The sequence below is a fragment of the Argiope bruennichi genome, chromosome 6, assembly GCF_947563725.1.
Source record: "Argiope bruennichi chromosome 6, qqArgBrue1.1, whole genome shotgun sequence".
Classification (NCBI taxonomy): domain Eukaryota; kingdom Metazoa; phylum Arthropoda; class Arachnida; order Araneae; family Araneidae; genus Argiope; species Argiope bruennichi.
Window position 1 is genome coordinate 90,717,513 of NC_079156.1, and position 23,766 is coordinate 90,741,278.

General features: G+C 25.0%; 2 protein-coding genes across 2 annotated transcripts in view; one reads left to right on the plus strand and one right to left on the minus strand.

The window, feature by feature from the left end:
* Window positions 1-36: 36 nt before the first annotated feature.
* On the minus strand, window positions 37-13,319 carry LOC129971390 (ion channel TACAN-like). Its single transcript, XM_056085113.1, has 13 exons — window positions 13,207-13,319; window positions 12,497-12,568; window positions 10,715-10,833; window positions 10,029-10,142; window positions 9,847-9,906; window positions 9,291-9,383; window positions 9,113-9,202; window positions 8,778-8,843; window positions 7,523-7,584; window positions 7,208-7,300; window positions 6,072-6,136; window positions 3,178-3,246; window positions 37-1,010 (listed from the first exon to the last, which is right to left on the minus strand). The coding sequence occupies exons 2-13, from the start codon at window positions 12,566-12,568 to the stop codon at window positions 879-881; spliced, it is 1,035 nt and encodes a 344-aa protein (XP_055941088.1). The 5' UTR covers window positions 13,207-13,319; the 3' UTR covers window positions 37-878.
* Window positions 13,320-13,582: 263 nt separating this feature from the next.
* Window positions 13,583-23,766, plus strand: part of LOC129971622 (transcription elongation factor SPT4-like) — a 55,254-nt gene continuing 45,070 nt past the window's right edge. Inside the window, exons 1-2 of the mRNA XM_056085565.1 lie at window positions 13,583-13,849; window positions 17,588-17,694. Of these exons, the coding sequence (XP_055941540.1) occupies window positions 13,781-13,849; window positions 17,588-17,694 (176 nt within the window). The 5' untranslated portion in view covers window positions 13,583-13,780. The remainder of the gene's footprint in view (window positions 13,850-17,587; window positions 17,695-23,766) is intronic.

A 23,766-nucleotide genomic window follows, 5' to 3' on the forward strand; every position in this document is an offset into this window, starting at 1 on the left:
ATACAAATTTTTGTTTCACAAATAAACTTTATTTCACATATATCATTCATGTGGACCCAATCATATTACATAAACAATAAATAAGAATTTAAAATATATTAACTAACTATAAGGGGAAAATATATATTCTATAGCTTTGGCTTATATGTGGAATATCGCAATACAAAAGTAACCACATGGAAGCTTACATTAAATTATAAAATGTCACAACAATTTTATCTTTAAACGTCACATGGGTATAATTTTCATAAATGGTGAAATATTTTACACTATTATAATATACAAAAATAACTTTTGTACTGAATAAATAAAAATTAATTGTTACAATTTATGATACTAATAAAAAACAGTTTTAAGAAATGCACGATATATTTAAACATTCCAAAACATTTATTATCACAATCACATCGAAATAATATTGTGCAACTGCAAATTGTGACAGTAATAGAACATAATTTTCTTATTCTGGATTTAAAAAAGATATGCCACTTAAAAGATTTATTCTCGTATACAAGTATTATAAATAGTTTATTACATGTTACCAAATGTTAAAATTGTAAATGGTTAAGTAGAAAAAAAAACATCTAAAAATGTTTTAATTATTCAATTATTTTTTATGGAATCATTTTTAAATCATACACATGTATTTTACAATTTCAAAAATAAATATGGATGTTTTTATAAAAATAAATGCCTTAAAAATATATACAAGAGATGTGTACAGGTGATTCTTTTAAATATTAACCCCCCCCCCTTTTAAGACATTTTTATTTTCAAACTGTACCAGATCTATAAAACAAAACATCTAGATTATATACATATCACCTGACCACAAAATAATTTAAAAGTTAGGAACTAATTATTTTATTTTATTGCTGTCAGTCATCTTTTTCACAGGAAGAACTTAGAGATTTTGCAATAGTTTCTGTAAGCTTTTGGTGGAGAACACGTGATGTAGTAAACATGTTACCCAAAAATAGTACAAAAAATATTATGGCAGAACAATAAACCTAAAAATAATAAAATATCATCAGTTAAAGAACATATACAAAGAGAAATGCATTTCAATTTATTATTACAATTTATTTTTTTAGTTTTTTAGAAAAATTTCAAATTGGATCTTTTCACATTTTGAACATGTCGGGGAAATTTGTGCTTAGGAGTAAAGAAGTCAAAGTAAATCCACAATTTGTTTTTCACATAATAATGCATTGGTCCTTCAACAAAGGTGGATTTAAATCAGATTTATCTCTTAAAATAGCAAAATTTTTGGACATGTGTTGAAATATTTTTTTTTTTATAGTCACTAATATAAAACACTGCTAAAAAGCCCCCCCCCCTCCAGTTTTAGTAGCTCTGCTAGTAATCACGTAACTTGTAGCCACTTTCTCAGAATCATTTATATATATATGTGTGTGTATGTATTTAGGATTATTAAGAGCTCTGTCAAAAATAAGCTGCTTCATTAAAGCATATTATGATTTTTAAAAAATTTTAAGAGATTGTTGAAATAATGGAGCTAACCCATAACAAATAACATACAACATTTTTGTACTAGCTAATATAGATTGTTCGATGATTTCTCTATCGGTATAAAATATTCCTGAAGTATCAATGAATGTATTAAAGGATGAATGTGACACAGCAAGTTTTAATGCTTATAAAAGTTCAGCTTTAAATTATTGTCCTTAAACCAAAATGTTCCAAATCGGCTAATTTTTACATTTGACATTTTTGGACTTGACATATCTCCTCTTGTATTCCTTTTACTTCAATATCAATGATGACTTTTTTGATATTGGACTTTTTAGTAAGTACCTGTTTCCCATTTTAATTAAGTTTACTATCTTACAAAGTCTGCAGCAAGCAAATTCTCAAACCCATTCAGCAAAGTCAAGATTTATATTTTTAACTGCCTAATCTGTGTTAAATATGAATTTTGAGTAGTTGATTTTTTAAAAAATCCTTAAACTACTCCGAATTGGCTCACAATTTCTCAAATAATGAAAGAACCATTTAAGTAACTTCGCATGTAAGTGACTAAATATCACCGCGATGCATCCGCAGATTGAATGTTGCTATTCCCACCAGAGAAATTTATTCTATTTTCTCTTGAAGTTATAGTAGTCTTGCATATGCTCATTAGCTGTAATCTGAAAATCACATGGAAAGAGAACAACGGTCTCACAAATCATATTTAAGAGAAAGAAAAAAAAAAAAAAAAAAAAAACAAGTCACTTTACACAATTACATAGATGTGAAAAGTACTTTAATGTTTTTGAAGCTATGGCAACGATCTTTTATTTTTGCAATATTCAGAGATAGTTTTTAGATAAATAAATAATAAAATAAAAGTTTCCTGATTTTTATGGAATTTTTAAAATTTCCCTGGTTTTTTTTTAAGTCAATTTTTAAATTCTTTGTATTTACCCAGTGTCATGGCAACCCTGTGTTTTTTAGTGTAAAAGGAAAAGTTACAAGACAAAATTGCAAAATGTTAATATTCTTTTTCAAACCAAAATAAGATATTTTATGAAAGAGAATAAGAAACTTTAATATGAACTAAAGAATACATATTACATTCAATTTTTATTATTATTTCACTAATATGAAATATACCTTCTGAAATTATATCTATTCATATAAAGCATATATGGCACAGAAATCGTTTTTATTACTTTTTATCAAGTGGCAAGAGTCAGGTGTAACAAACCATCAAAGAAATTTCACAGTTCCATTGAATTGAATGCTTTGCTTAGCTAATGGAACAGTAAAATATTATTAGAAATGTTCTGAAGATGGTTCATGTGTCACCAAAAAGTATATTCTGTCAGGGGAAAGAAGATATGAAAAAAAAAAAAAAAAGTCAAGAATAGACTTTAATCAGAAAATATAATCAAGTGCAAAAATAGTCTTTGTACTATCTTAAGACTCAAAAAATTATCTTTCCCATCCATGTCATTTCCATCCAATTTTTTTTTCTCCTTAATTTTAATAATACATTTTTTTTTTTTTAACTTTTAGTAAACTGATTCAATTGATTTCAGGTTATTCAGTCTTGTATAACAAGATGAAATGTTTTTTTTTAATGCAAACCATATTAATCATTAAAAAGCCTAAATAGTCAATCTAGGCGACCAAACTGGTTGCAAAGACGGATAGTTTGATAAAACTCACCTGCCATTCCACACATTTTTCATGCTTGCTTAAATTGTACAGGGTGTATGCATTATATAGTTGGAAAATCTGGAAAAGAAATGCAACTTAAATACCAGTAAATGCAACAAGTTTTGTGTAAAATCAGCAGTCATGGGATCAGTAGAAAATTATATTTAATTTTCAATGTATCAAAATTTGATAAATGATTGACAAAAACAGACTAAATTCCTAAATAAAATATATCATAATGTACATAATTCATAATGTACACTTCAAGTGGACATGAGTAGAAAAAAGATCTGTCACCAATATTGTATCTTGACAAAATTACAACAATCAAATTCGTTAGGTAAATATCCTTTTTTGATTTTCCTTCTTTCTCTGTAGTATTATAATTTTAAAAGATTGAAAAAATGAGTTAAAGTACTTTGAGTAAAAAGTGAGAATTTCTTTTAAACGTCGATCAATTTTCCAGGTAATAACGTAAATTAAAATTTGATAGATCCAACAAATTTCAATTACATATTGGAAGTTTCAAACCTAGAACTTGTATAGAGAATTCACTACCAGTGCATGAAAGAAAATATGAAAAGTACTTGCCATATGTTCTTTATTTTTAACATTACCTTAGGCAAGGAAAAAACTTCTCATTTTCTAATGAACAAAAATAATTATAATTGAAATTCATTGTGAGTATAAAAATATCCCTAATGAAAATATACAGTGTGGATTCCAAAACCGTGTCTAGATGCAAAACTATAGAGATTATTACAAGGTCTTTCAAGAAAGATCAATTCTGTAACAGGTTACATAAATTCTAAAGAAATTTTTATGAATAATAAAGGAAATTAAGAATGTCTGTTGGTGGTTTATATGCCAAACTATTTGACTTAAATTATCCAAAACGAATTTTATAAAATTTTAATTAAAAATTAAGTGAGATGTGGGCATATTTGCACTGTAACTTCCAAAAATATTACATAAAAGGGATCACAATTGTGATGCACATTTTACAGCAATTTAAAATGTATAAAAATATATTTTTAAAAGCAACAATAATAAATGCCAATTTAGACATGCTAATTTTTTCTGAATTTTGAAATTTTTTTAAACAATATTTTTTTTTTAATATAATTTTCAACAATATTTTTATTGTTGCAATGAAGTTCATACTATTTCAGTAGTTTCTCAAATATTTATTTATTTATTTATTTAAAGATTGAAAACTCAAGAATAAAGATTATTTGTACAGATCGCAATATGACAATGAAATAACACTATCTTGAAAGACAAAAAGCAAGCAGAATATAAATTACCTGATCAGTTATTTTTGAATGGGACAACAAAGTCATGGGATTTGATCCCATTATGAAGTTCATGAACACAATAAATGGAACAGATGTAATTCTTTTAAAATAACATGGTTTAAATGTTTAGCAGAATTTGATGCATACAAATAGTTTGCTGAAGATACCATGGACATCAAGTTTTGATTAATATCAATAAGGGAGTTTTAACAAATGTTCCCAATTAACTAATTGGTTGCCCAAGATAGTTAACGAGAAATAGAATAAGAACTTTAAAATAATAAAAGTGAAAGAAACAGAAAAAAAAAAAAAAAAAACACATATATGATGTACATGGAAAATCGAAACATTGATTTTCTTAATAGTTTTAATACTATTAAATACTATGCAATAACTATTAGTAATATTGTATACATCAAATTCAATCAGAAAAAATAGTACATTATAAAATGAACTTTTGCACAACACAGAAGAAAAATGATTTATTATAATGTTATTTCATTTTTATAGATAGACCTTAAATCAATATAAACAAATTTGTAAATTAATAAAGGTGTTAGTGTTGAAATTATGTTACTACAATATAATCATGTATCTAAATACAATAGTATAAATGTAACAAAAAGTAGTATAATAATTAATTTTTAAAATTCAGATTATAACTTTCAGGAATCTTACAATCACATATTTTAAATTAATATTATGACGATACAAAAAAAGATAAGAGAAACAATGAAAGTTCAAAAACAAAGAACAAGAATAGTTAATTTAAATTTAAATTATATAAAAATATCAACTTTTTAATCAAAAGAATGTAAACTTTAATATTAATCCAGCTTTAATAATTTAAAAGTCTCATTTTCAAATGAAATGAGTATTAAATGAAAACACTTTTGATGAAATAAAAGATGTATTACATTATTTTTAAAGTATCTTTCTAGCTTATTTTAAAATTTATCAAGCTTATTTATAAAATTAAACTACAGCATTTGATTTTGCAGTTGATATAGTACATTTGATTTTGTAGTTGATATTTATACAGATATTAGTTATTAAGTTTTGATCAGAAGTACTTGGAAAAATTCTTTCAATAAATGTAATCATCTGATGATCAATTCATTTTTTATTATTCCTCATTCTTTCTTCTTCTTCTTTTTTTTTTTTTTTTTTTTTACATTCAACAGAGTCAAATTAATTCATGAAAATTTTAGTTCTCAAACCAAATATATTCTTTCAAATCGCCTTAAATTTTCTAATAATCATATATTTGTCAATAATTTTGCTTTCCACTCATAGCTTTCCCAGATATTAAAAATGTTAATTATCTCTTTCTTTTATCACAAAAAAGTACAATTTTATTTTCTTTATAGGTGTTAAGCTTTCTTTAAAGATGGGATAATGACTGAAATAGCAGAACGTGTGCAAATAAAGTAAGCATTCAATAGGACATTTCAGTTTTGTGAATGAAATGTCTTGTGAATGAAACTGGGTAATATACAGACATTAAGAAAAATTTTACAAGAATCTCAATTAATTCTAAAATTTCTTTCATTTATTAAATATATAAAAATATTGGAGAAATTTATAATTGAGGAAAAAACTTACATAGCCAATGTATAGAAATGGTAATAGAAAACTCAGACCTCTCCACATCCAAGAATGGAAACCTTCTACATTTTAAGTAAAAGAAAAATAAGTCGCAAAATACTTTTATATTATATTACCAACATTTTTTTAAACTAAACTATATCATAAAAAGATACTATTTTTAAAAACATAATTAATTTCAAGATTCATTTTTCATATTTCATAATTGTAATTTCATGTTTTGATCCTCATGAAATTGTAAAATGTATGAATAAATATCAACACAAAATATTTGAAAAGGAAATAAATCAGAAATGTATATATATGTTACTTCTTTTTTTAAAAAGCCCATCCAAGGATAAAAGGTAAATTGCATATCACTTTCCAGCAATTTAAAAAAAAAAGAAAAATCAAGCATTAAAAAAATTATTACTGTGTTGTTCGCATATCTAATTGGTTGGTACCAGTAGGACTTCTGTCACTGGCAGTTTTTCAGATCATAATTTTTATTTTCATAAAATAAATAAATAGTTAAAATAATATTTTTCATAATATAAAATATAATTAATAGTAAATAATTAAAATAAAATTTCGTGGGGCACCAATGTTGTGCCATCGGCATTTTCTCAATAGTTTTCACTTAATAACAATGTGGTGCAAATGGATGGCCAAATGTCAATATAGTTCCAATTTTTTCAAAAAAAAAAAAAAAAAAATTATAGATGGTCAAACTGCTAAAATGCCTGTATGGCTTGAGAACAAATTTTCTTAAAGTTTAAGATGAAAATTAATATTTTTCAATATATGTATATATAGATGTATAAATCACTTTCTTTAAAAATTAAAACTTTGTATTGCATTCAGCAGGTCTTAAATATTTTAAAAAGAAATTTATAGTTTAATTAACTGTAAGCATAATAAGTACTTAAGAAAGTTAGTACAAAATGATTATTAAAATATTTTTTTCCTATTTACATGAGATGATTCTTATTTCTGTTTTTCAAACATAATTAACCTTCATAGGCCAATAAACAAAGAATTATAAAGTGTAAGTTGCCACATAGGAATTAAAATCTAGAAAACACCAAAAAAAAAAAAATTAAGAGAATAACAATACATAAAATTGTTAAGTCATTAAAAATATTTTAAATTACCAATTGTAATATCCATTTTATGCCTTTCTCCAAGTGCTCTTAATCTATACAAACAACCTTGTTGGTAATTAAACTGAAGGAACTGAAGAATACCTAAAAATAAACATATATGGAAAAAATTAGTTTCGTGAAAAAAGCTGCACTGTATTTAAATTAAAAATAATCTTACAGTAAATTGATCAAAATCTTTTAATAATAATTATTTGCAAAATAAATAAATGAAATTAAATAACAAAAAATACTGCCAAGTATTGGAATATAAAATTGGACTACACTAAAAAAAAAATAAAACTGTAAACATATACAGCAACTTACTTATATAACATGTATACAAAGTGAACTGTTTACGAAACAAGTCATACATCAAACCATCAGGCCTGAAAATAGGGAAAATAAAACTTTATCAAATAAAAATATTTAAACAACATTTTTGACAATATTAAAAAAAAACAATAAAATAAAATTTGAAGATAAAAAAATTACTAACAAATTCTAAAGTCTGATAATTTGCAATATGATAAAATTGATAAAAATAGAAAAAATTAATGAATTTAGATCTGAATTTTCTGTACTTGAAGTAAACAAGCAATGATTATTAAAAATATCACTGAGAATATAAAAAAAGTTGATATTCAATAAAAATTGACAAAAATCATGGATTACCAAGAAAATTTCAGATAAAAATTAAATGATTGAAATTCCTGCAAGATATATATAACACATATAATTTAAAACTAAGCAATCTGATAAACAGCTTATTTCTGTAATCACAGAAAGAGAAGAGAATATCATAGGAAAACATTTGAATACATTGTCATTGCTAAATCATCCATGTCTCACAGTCATGCTATTTTCAGAACTTAAAAAGAATTATTAATTTTAAAGCTTTCTCTTTGTATAATTGATTGTTTGCAGCTTATGTCATAGATAAAAATAAGGCATTAATATGACAACGGACAACATATAAAATCATTTTCCAAATATATATATATATATATATATATATATATATATATATATATATATATATATATATATATATATATATATTATATATATACATAAAACATATATTTTAGGCGTAATTTATGTACAAGAGGTGAGACACGGGCAAACTGGTGTCCGTCCATTAGCAACACAAGAGCAGAAGAGAGTAAAAGAAAGAGAGAATATTTTCTCCTGTTTAAATACTATGAGATTTTGATAGGGATTTCTTTACATGTGCCAATTTAAACAAGGGGAATATAGGTATCTTTTAGAAGAATTTGTTTAGGTTAGAACCACTGACTAAAGAGTTTTACAGAGCTTTCTGTTGCATTAAATAAACAGAAAAAGTGGAATGGGATCAGGAAATAAGAAAATATTTTAGAATGTAATTAATATTGGCTAAATTAAGACAAAACTCTGGAAAATAATTAGAATTCATATATAGCAACAACATAAATATAAAATTCAGTAATTATTGATTATACATATAAATAAATCTCAGTAATATTCTGAATTATTGAGTATATTAATGAAAAATATTATTTTGATAAAATTCATAGAGGACAGTTAAATTCAAACTTACCAAACAATGATAACTCCAGCTTGTACTGTAGTGATAAAATGGTTTATCCTCCACCAGCCTTTTATTCTTATTTATGAAGAATAAAATAGGAAAACAAAAGATGAAATGAATTTACAAAAAAAAGAAATTATTATTATTTGATCTCTTTCATCTAACAATTTAGAAAAACGTATCTAAAGATCAAATTAAATCAAAGAAATTACTAAATTAGTTATGGAAGTTGTAAATATAACAAGAAAAAAAATGTGTTATATATATTTATTTTTTTTTCAACAAAAAACGCTACTCAGAGACAAGTTTTTAAAGAAAAATTTTCTAAGAATACATATACATACCTGGAACCATTAACCACCAAAATGCTTTCTCTTATTGTTAAAGTACAATAGTACCATACCAACAAAAAATGTAGAATAGCATCAAGGACTCTGAAAAAAATTTATTCACATCTAAATTTAATTAATTGATCTCAGAAGGATAAGAGCTATCAGTATAAAACTATTAAAAAATGCTCACCGATATGAAAACACAATGCTTTGGCCTGACAAGATTAAGATGATTACAGTAACGGTTAACTTGAAACGCTCATATTCTTCTTTATACTTCATACTGCAAAGCATCAAAATCTCTTGAAATCATTCAGAAATAATTTTATAACAATTTCAAAATGTAATCACGAAAGATATATCAAACAATATAAAAATATTCACATAATAGCTTTTTTCCCCCACATATTTTTTTCCCCTAGAGTCACAGTTAATAATTATTCTAATTCATTAAAACTAACCATCCCCCACCCCTTTTAAACATTTTTATAAATAAAATGAATGAAAAATTAAACCTTTATTTTAGAAAATAAGAATGCAGATTAGACTAAGAACTTTTGTAGCATATTTCTTCACAATTAAATTTCAAAGATCAATATAAAAATCAAAGAACTGAAAGAACAATAAAAGAATGTAAAGATTTTTTGAAAGATAATCACTTTACACTTATATCGACTATTTTGAATTATTCAAATGCCCAGTAAATAATAAACAGAATACATACTTATTTAAAAAAAATGACTTACCTGTCTTCTTTATTCATAATTGTTACATTTACACTTCCCAAAATTATTTGCAAATACAATCTAAACAGCAAAAGAAAAGATTCTAGAGTTTATAAAATGAAAACAAATTAAAATCAATTTTTCATTTTTTTTCATAAAAAAAAGGACGGAAAAAATATTATCAACTGAACAGTAAGTGTTACCCATTTTTTCCTGGCAAAGCAGATTGGATATCCTCCAACTGAACTTTACGAGTGTCAATATCTTGTTTCATAGATTCTATTAATTCTTTTTCATCTTTATTTTCAGCAATGCATCTAAAAAAAAAGAATTAAAAAAGAAGAAGAATTTGGTTGTATGCTTATATTAATATCTAAATATTTTATTTATAATGCATATTATTACTACATAACAATGCAAATATTTTGCATTATTTATAATGCAAAATATTGCCAAATAACAGGGATAACTTTATATCCTAAGTTTATAAATTTGATACTTGATTAAATTTATTTCAGACTCATTCAGAATAAATACGATTTTTTTTATTATTAAAACAAAATGATGTAAGAAAATTATGTTTTTAATAGTTTAAAAGTGCTTTTTATCATACTACTTTACTTGATTTTGCACAAACAAAAGTCTGTCATTGAAAATAAGTTTTTAAACAATAAATAAATTTATAATGCAACAGAACTGTTTTAATGCTAATAAGGAGGTATTTTCAATATTATGTAAAAAAATTTCAAAACATAAAATGAGAAAATATCTTATTAAAATTCTAGTTAACTAGTTTACTGGTTCACTTTTAAACCAGTAAATAGATATAAAATAAAAAGGTAAAAAAGGGGAGAGTAGAAAAATGGAAAGGTAAAAAAGCGATATTTACTTGTCTAAAGCTTCTGATATTTGATTCAAACGGTACCATTGATGAGCAATTGATTTAGTACATAAATTTTGGCATTTGCTCAATTCATCTACAGCTTTTGAAAATTGTTTTTGATGAACCTATAAGAAATTAAAGCAAAAGTAAATGAAACAGCAGCTTATTTCTAAGAAAACATTTGACATAATTTTTTTCAGAAATAATATTTAATGTGATTTCTATTTGAATTAATCCTAAAATTTTAGTTACTGATTCACAATATTGACATCATGTTAATATTATATATTGAGTGAAAAGAATTAAGAAAATTTTATAATATGCAGCTCATAATATACTCTACATACTAGCTATTATAAACTACACGATGTGCAGCTTCAGTTCTTATAGTTTACAAGAATTATTATATAAAAGAATAATTGAGTTTACATTTCACCTATAATGTAGGTAAATTACTAAAAACTGAGAGACAATGAAATGGAATGAAAAAGCTTTCCCCACTTCATAAATCTGTTAAAAAAGAGTAACTGACAGATTTGCACTATCATATTATATGCAGAATATGAACCTACAAGCTGAACATTTATATTTTTTATAACATTATTTTTTAAAGCATGTATATATATCACAGTTTTTTAGTGTCATATTATTTATTTATTTATTTTTGAAAAGATGTATGTGTGTGTTTAAATAATGTGTTTAAAATAATCATACAAAATGAAAACAAAATCATTTGAATTTTTCATATACTTTTCTAAAATTTCAATATTTAAACAAGAATTAACAATTTGAATTACAATACAGAATCAAAAATAATCTTGCCTACCAATAGTTTTTAGTATTCAAATTAATCAAATAATGAAGCAGTAACATTAAATGCAAATACATTACTGAATATGTAACTATGCATGCAGTTCTATTTTAAAAGTATAATTAATAGCATTTGAAAAAAAATATTTAGTCTTATGAAACATTTTCAGAAGTAGGAAGGTAAAGATTCTAAGCCATCATTTGCCATTTTTTTAAAATCCTCCTTATATGAAAAAAACATTAGTATTCAGTTTCTGATCAAATTTTTTAATGAAATGTTTATGTTTTCTTTTATTGTACATATAGAGTTACTATTTAAAATAAAATACCAGTTTCCTGTACGTCTTTTAATATATATTTTTGAAATCAAAATTTATTTCTAATCATGGTTTTACCCCATCACATATTAGTCTCTTATTATTTATAAACTCTAATTTAATGACAACAGCATTCATTTTATAATTTTACAAAAAACATAAGTAAATGCAAAAAGAAATAAAATTTTATTTAATAATACAATAACTAACAATAACAATTTTATCATACTATAAAACATATTATATAAGAAAAATATTGTTTTACTTTAAATTATCCTTAAAAGAATGTTACAACCATCAATTTAAATACAGGAAATTTTTAAAAATCTTAAATACTATTTATAAACATAAATAGATTAGGTAAACATAATAGCAAAAATAAAAACTTCCCAAACTTTCATAAATAAAATAAAAATACTTTTTTAAAGAATTTTTTTTTAATTCACCCATATTGATAAAAATATCTGATAAATTCTATAAAAAATGCTATGCAAAGTGATAAAATATATTAAAATAATTAAATTAATAAGAATATTAAAGCAGCATTACATTTTATCTCATGCTTTAAGGCTAATAAGTTTTTTTTTTAATACTGATTGTTTTATTTCATACAAATGGTAAACAATTTAAAATAATAAAATCCATCAAAAATATTTCTTACTTCAAGCTCTTTGAATTCAGCATCTAAAAGATCCCATTCATCTTTTAATGTGTGAGCAGTTTCAGAATTCATCTGAAAGCATTTTTATATCAAATAAAAATAGAGCTTATGACAAATATGTTATGCACATAATACGAGAAAAACTTAACGCATGTAACTATGTATATCTTTAAAGAATACTTCAAATTTAAACAATAATATTAAGTTAAATTTAGTATTTCCAAATAGTGGAGAAATTACTTTATTGAATGAAATAATTTTATTTCATGATAATCTTCTTATGCAGTTTTTAATATATAATAAAAACCAAAATTCCAAATGACTCTACTGATTTTCATTTAAAAAATAAATGGTAAAGAAGACTCAATTAGCAGGTAAGATGAAGCAAAATATTTTCATAAATCGAAAGTATACACAATCTTTACTTATACTTATTAAACATTGTCCAAATAATATTAAAATAAAAATATATTTACAACTGGAACTTGTTTTTTCTTTTAAGAAAGTGCTGAGTATTCAGTTTTAATAGTTTTTTAAAATATGCGATTTAATCTTTTAAAAGTAAAATACGAATATGAAAAAGTCAAAGCCGGAAAAGTTCGGAAATGATACATAAATAGAAAATACAATAAAATTAAACTGGACTTAAAATACGCTAAATTATTTATACAGAAAAATCATCACGAAAGCTATAAATTCTGAAAACTCACTTTCGCTGAATAATTCAACGTCTACAAATATGTAAACAAATGTAATACAAATTCATATTAACCTTTTGAATCAATAACCAGTCGCAGTTAAAAAATTATACGGACAGCGTGAATAAGAAATTTCAACCGCTGGTTCATAGCCATAAATTAAATAAAGGAAAACTTTTTTCTTTTTTTAGGTTATAAATTTTCTCTAAATAGCTTTCATATGAAAGTTTAATGTAGAGTTCATGAAAACAATTGTTATTTATTTATTAAACTTCACTAAAGATAATAATATTTTTCATGAATAATTTCTGCGGAAACAATTTATCTGCCATTGTTTAAAAAAAAAAATCTTCGAGTTATTTGAGGGAAAACCAGCATAATCGAATTCTGCGTTTGTTCTAGAAATGAAATGAAATAATTTTTCGAATAATAATAATTCTTAAGTCAGACAATATTTATGTTCATGAAGCCTGGTATTTGTGCTTGCTGAATTTTAGGATACTTTCCATACTCTGCATACGTACAGATTCTTTATTATTTCTGTTATTGTCATATATAAATTTGCTGGGATATCGAAACGTCCAACATGTCTCTTGAAAGTATTCCAAAAGAATTGCGAAATCTTCGCGCTTGTCTGCTTTGTTCTATGATAAAAGTAAATTTCTTTCTTATTTTATACTTTTAGATGTAATTTTCAATGCTTAACTAGGTATTACTTGATGTTATCATGCTATCTTTTCAGTCATTAAAGTCATTAATTGATATTCATTCCATTCTATGTAATTTAGATCCATTCTAAGTTATTCAGTTCATGAAATCAGTAAAATTTTTTGATGGTTAGTGCTGTTTTAATGTTATCAGTCATATAACACCAGCATTATGAACTTCAAAATTATTAATAAATATAAAATGAATCGAGAACCGCTCGAGAGCTGGCATAATAATGAAGCTTTAGACAAAACTTGATACTGTTAAACTGTTTGACTTGATACTGTTAAACTATTTGGAAGTAATTTTGGTTCATGTATGCAGTCTTAATCTCTTCAATAGCATATTTATTTATGACCATACCCTGTTTAATATTTTGGATAAGGAATAATATTTCTATAACAGTTATTTATGTTATATTTTGTACCATCTAGTAGGGATACCAGAATTTGGGAAAAGCAGTGCTGCCTTTAATGTCGTCCAAATCATCTGTCATCTAAAAAAAAAATATCTATCCCAAAGTTGCCCTCTTATTACTTCATTAATTTAATATTAATATATCTAATCTAAACTTTGTCTGGAACATGATTGTTGTAAATTTCTCATAAAAATGTTAAGAAATATTGTATAAATATACATCATGTTTCACATAACTGTATAGGAGCTTAAGGGTAGCATTATGATTCAATTTCTTTGGTGACTGATTGTATACTTATGTCCAAATTGCATTGAAACTTTACAGAGAAAATATAATTCATCAAAATATAATTAATAATGAAATGAATATCTTCTTTATTTGAATAAAATATAGAATAAAGGAAAATTGCCTATTATTTGATATATCACTTTATGTAATATGAACATATATTACTGATAATATCTTTGCTAATTGTACTTTAATTCCTTTTTTTTATGCATATTAATATATTTATTCAATATTTCAGTTAGAGATTACTTTTAACAATTGTAACACATAAGAGTAATAAATAACATTTAGTAATATATTGCAATAATTTTTGATTTATTTAAATATTAATAATATATGATTCATTGAATTGTTATCAGTAAAAAATTTTAAACTCAAACATCTTTGCATTTTAAATATATAAACATCACACAAATAAAAACGTTCAGCAGAGATTCTTTTTGCCAAAACTCTGTTATCACCATTGTGCTCTCCATGATTTTCATATTTTATATTGTTACCTCTTTGATGTTGCAATTAGAGGATCATATATCAAAACAAAAAGTTTTGTTAAAATAAGAAGGAAAAGCCTAATCAGTATTTTATGATATATAATTTTCTATATATTAAATTTTATTCTTATTGTTGTAACGAAAGTTAATAGAAGGTGTTATAAAAAGTAGAAAGAAGGGCATACTTAATTATTTGTACATTGATTAATATGCTCATTATATTGGTGCTGTTTTTTTATAAAATTTCAAAGTTACATAAAAAGTGTGTTTTTGAAAGTAGTTTTAATATCTTGCATTTATTGCTAATACTTATGTTATTCAGAGATAATATAAAAACCATTTTTATACTTAAAATGGTCAAACTAATGAATCCTGCACAGATTTTTTAGTCTCAATCAAAATCATGCTAAACAGTAAAAGTCAATTATCAACTAAAGAATGCATTAGTTTAACATATTTAACAATTTATCACCTTCATAAAATTAAAATTTGGTGATTCTCCTGTTTTCTTTAGTTTAGTTCTTAAAACTAGTTGGCTTTGATTATCAGTTAATTTGCCAAATTGGTTCTGTGTCAAAAAATTTCAGTAAAATATTTTGTGTGTATCTTTATCTTAATAATTCTTCCAGCAAAGCATTTTTAAATTTCTACTTTCGAAAGATATTTAAATATCTTTATAATCCAAAATTTGAACATTAATCTAAATCAGGAATTGGTTAAACTAATCTAATTATTTGTTTTCTGAAATGAAACATGATCATAAAATATTGTATAAAACCAGGAAAGAATATACTTTCTTAGACTGTGATATCATGCAACCAAAAAGTGTTTTTTTTTTTTTAAATATAATACTGATTATATTTCCTAATTTTTGTAATATTTTATAGAGTTTATGTTTATTTATTCTAAAAAAATGTACTGCTGTGCAGTTTGAAGTCAAAAGAAGTCAAAACAAACATATAGAGATGTGCAAATTATATATATATATATATATATATATATATATATATATATATATATATATATATATTGTAGTTTTTTTTTTAAATGTTTGAAGCAGAGTTTTATCTGTAATTATCACAAAAAAATCTAAATAATTATCATAAATATCCAAATTTTCAGACCCTGACAACAGTAGAGGAAGTGCAGAAAGTATTTGTAATAATAGTAATAGGATCTGAATTTCCCCAGATCACACAACATTAGAAAGTGTTGTAAAATATATTTACTTTTTAGTATCATTAATCCTAAAACTTTGCTGAATTTTAAAAAAATTAATTTTTTTTAAAAAAAATATGAGCATTTTTTCCTTAATGTTCCAGTATGCATGTGCTAATTTTCTTAGTTCTAGATACAGCGATGTGTTCTGTTTAGTATCAGTGTATGCCCATTCTACTTTAGTATTAACAGTTATAGAAACATTTCAATTTTTAAAATTTAGACTCTTCTCATAGAGCATATTAAACTAATGTCAAAGCTGAAAATTTGTATTCATAATGTAACATGCCCGTCTGAATTTATTTCTGCGATATCAGTGGAAATTTATTGATAAGCTGGAAATTTCTTTAACTCTATAAAATTGCTTATCTTATTTTATTTTTTGCTATCATATACAGTGTTGCAGTTATTTTTAAAAGATATTCTTTCCAATAATTTTTGTCATGATAAAATAATTACAGTACATTCCCGAGTATTGGGCTTAATGTGGCAGAAAAATAGGACGATTAAGAAAAAAGTTGGATAGGCCAAAGTTCTATGAACTGTTTGCCTACCAATACCAGAAGACAAAGTTTTTATACCAATACTCACTGTTATAATACATATTTTTGCAATTTTTATTGAATGGTAAGCTCTCTATTTATCTCAGGCCAAGTAGATTTTGAATGCGGCCTTAGGAATTATGGAAACAGTTACTGGTTTTTGCTGTTTCACCAGAGTCTAGTCACTAGATCACTAGACGAAATTTCTCCTCCATAGTCGTTACAACTTATTTTCGGTTATCACCGGTTATAAAATCTTCACAGTGGTGCATTAAAAAAAAAAAAGCATACTCCAGGAACAATTTACAAATACTGTACATACTGTGCAGTTATAATCAGGAACAACAGCAACACTGACAAAATAATCAACAATGAGCAGAATGCTGCTCTTTTCCTGCCACAACTTGTATTTTGCACATAAGACATAGGAGGATCCTAGCTGACGGCCACTTCCAATGCCTTGGCACTGTTCCCAATGTAAGCCTTGCTTTCCTCATATAATTACAACAAAAGAAACCTAGACCGGTAGTACAGAAACTGGATAATTGTGAACCTGATACTCTGGAAAGTACTGTAAAATATTATTTGAATTCTATATTTTATTACCTTTATTATATTTTAGTTTAAATAAACTAACTACTTTCTTTGAATATTTTTTTAACTATTCATCTACATTATATGTTTTTTTGTTGTTGTTGTTGTTATTTATGATTTGGTATCCTTCTTAGACTTTTGACCAATTTGAGTATGATGGATGTGATAACTGTGAAGAATATTTGAATATGAAAGGAAATAGAGATATGGTGGCTGAGTGCACAAGCTCTACTTTTGATGGGTAAGATAAAGAAGTATTTTTCTTTCATTACCTTGAGAATCAACATATATTTCCTTATTTTAAAATTGGAAGCAAATTTATGTTTGAAAAATTTTTACTGTAATAGTTTTTTTTTTTTTTTTAATGCATAACTAAAAAAGAAAGAAAAAAAGAAAACTCCCTTATTTAAAAATATTTTTAACATCAATAGAAAATTTAAAGCTTTAGTAATTTTTTAGATTTTGTTCTAGTTATTTTATTGTTTTGAATAGGGGAGATTTAAAACAAAAAATTTCATTCACTACCTCTTACCTATTTGCTTTTTTTTTTTTAATAATATAGAAGTTAATTGTTAATCCTTTAAGTTTTGGATACTTTTGTTAGAAAACTGATTTTATATGATAAGAATTTGATAACTCTTTGATTTTTTTTAATGCACTGATGAAAAAGATATGCATAAAATACATTAAAAACATTGTTTGCCATATTTTTCAGGGGGGGGGGTAATGTAAATGTATAAGAAAATAAAATATTTTCATAAAAATGCACTTATTGAGATTTTATTACACCAATTATTGTGGATTAATTAATTCCTAACATCATCTTTTCTACTTTTATCAATTTGATTGTCTAACCCAGTATTTTTCCCCCCTTTAGAAAATTTACTGAACGCCAGATCAAGTTATTCAACTAATTTATTAATGTATTTTATTCTGCATAGAATGGAGATGATTAGAGTGAAGGGGGAGTCATAGCATTTCTGTTTTTTTTTTTTTTTTTTTTTTTTTTTTTTTTAAATCTTTATATTTTTAATTTGAGATGAAATTAGATCTATATATACAAAATGTTAAAGTACATGATAGGGAAAAAAGTTGTTCATTTCTCTTTTTGATTCGAACAAAGGATTTGTTTATAAAATAAACCTGGTAACCTTTTGTGATAGGCATAATTTCAAGGTGCAGTGTGCTTTTATATTTATTCTGATGTAGGAAAAATCTTTCAAGGAAAAATATGAGATATCTAGAAGATGTGCCCTCCCAGATGGACTGCTGTTCTGTTAATAACATTTGCAATTTGATTGTCACTGATTAATTAACTAAAGCGATAGTATAAAATATCATACGTATTGATGGAATGCTTAAAAAAATTATTATCATTTGCAGTAAAGTTAAGATATAACTATTTTATAAGGTTAGAAGTTTAGTTTTCCTTGTAATGGGATCTTCTCTCTCCATGATGTTTACAAACACTCAAATCAGAATAAATCACCACTATCAAAATCTTTGCCTAGCATTATGGACAGCAGTGGATGATCATATACATTGAGAACATTTCTTATAATGTATGGAGAAAAGAGAGTGCACAGACAAAACTTTTAACGAAATAAAATAGTTTACCTTAGGAGAGCTGGAAATCATGCTGAGCATTGTCAAAATTGCCTAAAACTTTGATTCTTAACAATTGTGTCTTCAACTTCTGAACTACATAACTGTGCCTATAGGAAAATTTTCAATTGCTCTAATCAAGAAAAATTTATAATTAATTATAGTCTATATTTTGATAATTGTTCAGAAATTAGTTCAGATTTTAAAATTTCAGATATATAGGATAACATTATATATATTTTTTACTGTAAAAAGGGTGCAACTATATTGTTTGTCCTAAAAAATTGCAACAAACTATTATTTTTCTTAGCATTGCTTCTAAACTTTCAATTATAAGTCCAATTTCATTAAATAATGTAGAAAATTGTATGAAAATACTTTGGATAGTGTAAAGATTGATAATAAAAAGTTTTTTAGAAATTATATATACCCCAAACTTAAAAATGTCTTTTGCTGAAATGTTTTTGTTACATTCATCTGTGGACTCACGAAGTTTCACATTTCTATTTATAAAATTTGCAGAGTTGTGCTTATTTTCAAATTTGAGAAATTAATGAAAAATTTTGATAAAAATATTTATTTAGAAATGCAATTTTATCCTACACAGAAAAAGTAGCTTATTGCAAATTACAAAACATATACATTGTGAAATAAAACCAAAAGTGAAAATCCTACTATTGATTGGCAAAATCACATGCTTAAATGTTTTAATGGAGAGTTTGAATTCTATCATAGCAGATAAAAGCATTGTTTCAGATAGTGTATCAAATGGAATTAAAAATAGTTTTAAAGTAATACAAAAATTGTTTAAAAGCCATTTCTTAGTATTTCTGGTATACACGTAGGATTGCAGATTTTTGGAGAGTTTTTGATGATTGACATGCTTGGGGAGAAACCATACATTAATCTTATGTCTTACTGTGAATACTTATCTGGCAATGGTTAAGCCAGATAATGCACTTGATTGAGCTTTTTATTCGAAGAGTATTTCTTGATTCCTTTCATCTTCTTTCCTCTGACAAGCCTCTTTAGTGACATAGCAAATAACTACATAGCACAGCAGCTGCATTGATTAACTAAGCGAAGTGTTTGATTCAGTTCAGCTGCAGAAATGTACAGTGAAAAAAGAATTTAAAATTCATATGATCTTTTCTTTATATTTGACTGTTGCAATTCAACAATTAGTAATAAGCTTGATTTCTGTGCCACATATATTAGCATTTTATATATCTAAAGAGATATATAGATTTAATGAAAGTTAATAAATGTGTTATTATTTTTTAATTCTAGCCTTTTAATAATCTTTCATAATGAACCTTTTGTCCTTGAAAATTATATTGAAAGTCTCTTTCAAACACTGATCAGAAATTGGCAAAATGGTGTAAATTAATAAATTTTCCTTTTAAAATCTCAGTGCATTTTACAAATAGAAGCATGGAACTTTGTGTCCTTGTAGACGAACGTAAGAAAAGCGTTTTACTCAGTGATCACGAACTTTTTATTATCCCGTTTTACAGAAGCCAAAGTATTTTCATATATTTCTGATGAAACCTTGCAATTGGAAGTATATATCTAACTGCAATAATTAAAGAAATAAATGTTTGTCCCACTTTCTTATGATACTATTTCTTTTCCTATGTCAAAAGAATAGACATTACGGTGCAGATGTTTTTCTCCATATCATTTAGTATGAATTTAAATGACTTCACCTGTCTCTATTAGAATTGGAGTAAAATCCTGAAGTTTTGATGGCTAAAAAGATTTAATGACCACCATATATTTTGACAGATTGAAAATTGATGACTAAATTTCTTACCTTGTCTTTTTGCTGCATCTATTTAAGCAATTTTTCCCCACTCTAGCCTGATGATTTGGTTTACTCTTACAGTACATTTAGTTGTCTGAAAAGAGTAGGTGTTCTAAGTTTCATAAAAATTGAAATGTAAAAAAAAAAAAAGTAAAGCCTTCTATAATATATGCACTTTGAATTTTATATATGTCAATTGTTAATTTTCAGTTATGTGGGATAAACATTGTATTCATTGAGACTTTTTTTCCTTTACTTCTTATAAAAGAGAAAGCAGATTCTTTTTCTCTAATACCTTATAAATAAATTTTTTCCTAAAATTGAACGATCTAGAAAACTGACGCCAGGATATATACAGAATGATTTTATTTTTTGGTTGATTTAACATTCTAAGTAATTAATCTATTATTCTGTCTAGATGCCAAAAATTTATTTGCTTATCTTTTTAAAACTCTATGGGCTTTTAATTATTAATATTCAAAGTTTCAAAATGTGCAATGTGAAAATACATCTGCCCTAAAAATGCCTGTCCCCTCCCCCTATTTATCTTCTTGAAATGGAAGAAAAATATAAAGTAATTTAATTCTTCCAAAAAACAAACTTTAATCTATCTTTCAAGAATTTAAAAAACTACTTGCTTTCTATGTTAGGAAATTTAATGATGATCTATAAATTATTAGAAAAAAAGAGTGATAGCATTAATATTTGTTATTGAGATTATTATTTCAAATCAACATATAAACATATACTTTTCTTTCTTCAAGCAGATATTGCCATCTATTTATCATCAGCATGTTTTAAATAGATAAACCTTTACTTTATCCTGTCTGATATTATTTAACTGTTTTGTCATTTCTGTAGACTTATTTTAAATAGATTCAATATTTCTAATGTATAAATTTTTACTATCAAGTTAAGTAATTTTTATAACAAAATTTTCCAAAAAAATTGTATTTTCAAAAAATAGTCAGTAAAAATATAATTTTTTCAGTTTATGTAATTTTTTTTATTTTAATTGTTATAACTAACTTTCGAAAGGTATATGTTTGAAGAAGAAATGAAAATGTGGTAGGAAAAAATGTCAATTCTTCATTGATTAAAATGGATAAACATTTTTTTTTAATAATTATTCATTGAAATAGTTTGTTGTTGTTTTTTTTATATTAGTTTAGAAAAAATTCAGTACATTAAATGATGATTTATTATAGCAATTTGTATAGTTTGCAGGTCTGAAAATTTTTATGTGATTAAAAGGTTTTTTTGTCTTTATTTCTGTTTATAAAAATTATTCAGAAGAAAAGACTTTAAGAAGTTTTATTTATATAATAAATGAAGAAAATAGAAGTAATTATGCTCTCAAATTGATCCTTCATTTGTATAAGAATAAAAGACAATAATATAAAATGCATTTGTATAAAAAATAAAATTTCTATGAACAATAATTTTTGCTGCTAAAAAGGAAGTTTTTAACAGTAATTTCGAGATTGATTCAATTCGTTTGAATTTATGTCTGAATAATATGTATTTAACTATCTAAAAATAGTATTTATGAAATACGTTTTTCATAACCTGACAAAGAAGTTTTATGTCATTTCTTTGGATCAGTTTGTTCAAAATTTTTCTTTTTGCTTTTCATTAAGCTATAAAACATGTAGCAAAGTCATTTCTTGCTCTTGTGAATACTTTTATATAATTTTATTCTTTATCATAATTTTGACTGCTCTCCTGATTATTGCTTCCAATGAACAATATAACAATATTTTTTTTAATCTAGAAATCTTAATGCCGTTGAGACGTATGAAGTACGCTAATTTTTAAATGGATTGGGGGAAAATGTTGTTTCAGATTTAACAGTCATTTTGAAAAAACATTTACCTCCACATTAATTTCATTCACTTTTTTGCAATTAAGAATTTTAAGAAATCAGAGGGTTTTGTTGGCCTGGTGGTGTGACATGTCGGGATCAGAAGACTCCAGATTTGAAATCGATTCCACTAAAAAGCCGCCGCGTATGCGGGTTTGATGCATGTTAAGTCCGTCGCGGCCATGTGTCCTCTTGCTGATATGGTGCGGAAGTTGAGAGAAAGAGGTCCCATTTCAAGTGTCATCCTTGCTTAATGACCCAGTTTAAAATTATGAGATATATTCTAAAATAGCTGTTGTGTTGCTTTAGAATATGATGTTATTATAATTAAACTAAACATTGAAATGAAAAACTGTTGTTAGTTTCATATTTAATTATGGACTTGTATAAAAAGAAGACCCTAGATTTAAAAAAAAAAAAAAATCTTTGTCTATCGAAATTATCTCATGGCAAATTTTATGTTTAATTAAGAAGTTGTTCTTCATATCCACATCGTTATAGAATTGCAAAATAGCGTTGCTCGAGAAGACGAATGTTGTTTAAACTTGTTTTGACAATGGCATTGTTTATGATATCAAGCTATAAGTTCAGCAGTCAGTTTGTTTCTACCTTTATAGCTTATCATTTCTATACATCTATTTTCTTTAAATAATGCATTTTGCTATGATTAACTCGAACATTTTGTTTTAAAACCTTTTTATCTCAATTTTTGTTTTAAACGTTCTCTTACTATAAATTTAAATTTATTACTTTATTTGGGCTTCGATTATTGTATTTCAGATGTAGGTAATCAGTATTTAGGTAAATCGGAGGAAATGCTAGGACTTTTGATTAAATGTAGCGAGGTTTACAGAAAATCGTAATTAAAAATGATAAATGCCCTGTGATGTTTTCAAATATTAAAAATATGAACCTGAAGAAAGACTGTGCAATTCATAAAAAAAAATAGCATACAATAAACTGAGCAATAGAAATTTTTAACTGTTGAATTGGAATTAATTCAATGGACATTTTAATCACATGACAAACGTAACTGC

Excerpts from the sequence above, each read along its gene's own strand:
- LOC129971390 (XM_056085113.1), bottom strand. The coding sequence starts at position 12,568 with ATGAATTCTGAAACTGCTCACACATTAAAAGATGAATGGGATCTTTTA. Across the intron at positions 9,384-9,846 it reads ATTATGAATAAAGAAGACAG|TATGAAGTATAAAGAAGAAT; the intron begins GTAAGTCATTTT and ends GATGCTTTGCAG. Across the intron at positions 9,203-9,290 it reads AGCATTGTGTTTTCATATCG|AGTCCTTGATGCTATTCTAC; the intron begins GTGAGCATTTTT and ends AATTTTTTTCAG.